General features: G+C 47.1%; 1 protein-coding gene across 1 annotated transcript; it reads right to left on the bottom strand.

The window, feature by feature from the left end:
- Positions 1-561: 561 nt before the first annotated feature.
- On the bottom strand, positions 562-748 carry PPTG_20895 (hypothetical protein; the record flags this gene model as incomplete). The annotated part of the gene is made up of 2 exons (XM_008894322.1): positions 562-579; positions 665-748. 2 exons carry the CDS (start codon positions 746-748, stop codon positions 562-564), a joined length of 102 nt encoding a protein of 33 aa, XP_008892570.1.
- Positions 749-1,889: the final 1,141 nt, after the last annotated feature.

A 1,889-nucleotide genomic window follows, 5' to 3' on the forward strand; every position in this document is an offset into this window, starting at 1 on the left:
AAAACCCCAGTGTGTCTATATGAAAGACGGAAAGTGCTCAAAGTGATTTCCCAAACCTTTGGCGGAGAATACACGAGCAAGCGCTGATGGGTATCCGGTTTACAGGCGTTGACGACGGCCAGAAGGGGTGCTAAAATCTTGAAGTCGCAAGGATGATAAGGCTACGGCGAACAAGTGGATCGTACCTTACAACCCCTACTTCTCCCAGAAGTATAATTGCCGCTTTAATGGGGAGGTTTGTACAACTATCACGGCTGTGAAGTGTCTTTACAAATATGTGTATAAAGGCTCCGACAAGGCAGCACTTACGATTAAAGCCGTGAGGTGGGGGGATGGCAGCCAGATAGGTAGTTCACGCGACGAGCCAAATGAGGTGCTGCGCTATCTCAACGCTCGGTACATATCTTCTGTGGAAGCTTGCATGCGGTTTCTCGACTATAGTATTTAAGGGGAGAGTCATTCCGTCGAGCAACTCACAGTGCATCTAGAGGGCAGACAGATGATTGCCTTCGGGCCAACGATAGTCTGGAAGCCGTTCTTGCACATGGAGAGCACACTATGCTAACGCAATTCTTCGAGCTATATTCAAATATCGAAAAAAAATGCTATACCAAGAGATACCGAAAGCATTCAGCTGGAAGGATAAAAAGTGGGCCCGCCGTACCAAATTCCAAGCTTCGCTCGAAGACTGATTCATCTTTCGATACGGGATGCCGAGCGATTTTTCCTGCGTGTGATGCTTTGTCATCGTAGAGGCCCTACTTCATTCGAAGATTTAAGAACGGTAGATGGCGTTGTTCACCAGAAGTATGAGTCGGCTGCCCTGCATGCTGGATATCTTCAAAATGACGAATAATGGGTCGCGTGTATGAACGAGGCTGTCGCGTATCAAATGCCCTACCAGCTTCGGCAGTTGTTCGCTACGCTTTTGGTATACTCAATGTCTACCAACGTTCGCGGTTTGTGAAATCAGTTTTAGAAGGATTTGTCTGAGGAATTTGAGCAGAAACACCGCAACATGTTCGATCCAATCCGGGGTTTCGTTGTATTTTTCTTCGAGACGTGGAAAATATTAACGACATCTTGCGAGTAAGCGGGTATTCCGTCCAGGATTCGACCTTCCTCAACCCAGCCAGTTTCCAAGGTTAGTTCTCCAGCCCATTCTGGATAACTCACTCATTCGTCAGGAGCTAACAGGATACGACCGGGATACGTTGAGGAAATTGTGCGTGCCGAAAGTCAACTGAACTCTGGGCAGCAAACAATATATGATCAAACCATAGCGGCGGTAAACGAACCAGAGGTTGTCAAAGAGCTGTTCTTCATTGACGGATCCCGGGGGGAAACGGAAATCCACTCTACTTCGTCACATACTAACAAGGGTACGGCTCGATGGCAAAATCGCTTTGGTAGTAGCGTCCAGCGGGATTGCATCACTACTTCTTATGGGTGGGAGAACGTCACATTCAATCTTCAAGATACCACTGAAATTAGATAAGGACTCTACTTGCTTTATTTACAAGCGGTCTCATTTGCGAAAATTGATCGAGAATGCAAATTTAGTCATCTGGGAAGAAGCCCCAATGACTCATCGGCATGCATTTGAAGACGTGGATCGGACGCTACGCGACATCTTGAGCAATTCTCGCGGGGCCCTTGAGGGCAAGATATTTGTTCTTCTAGAGATTTTTGACAAATTCTAGCTGTGGTTAAGAGAGGCACGCCTGCAAATACTATTGACGCTCATTTGAGCTGTGACCTCATTTCCAACAAGTGCGGCTTTGGGAAAACATGCTCGTAAAACCAGCGATACTATGACAAGCGCAGAAGGGATTGCCGAATTTTCGGGATTCCTGCTGAAGGCAGTCATGAAGTGGACCGGATCTTGG

This window comes from Phytophthora parasitica (assembly GCF_000247585.1).
Source record: "Phytophthora parasitica INRA-310 unplaced genomic scaffold supercont2.2, whole genome shotgun sequence".
Taxonomy (NCBI): domain Eukaryota; phylum Oomycota; class Peronosporomycetes; order Peronosporales; family Peronosporaceae; genus Phytophthora; species Phytophthora nicotianae.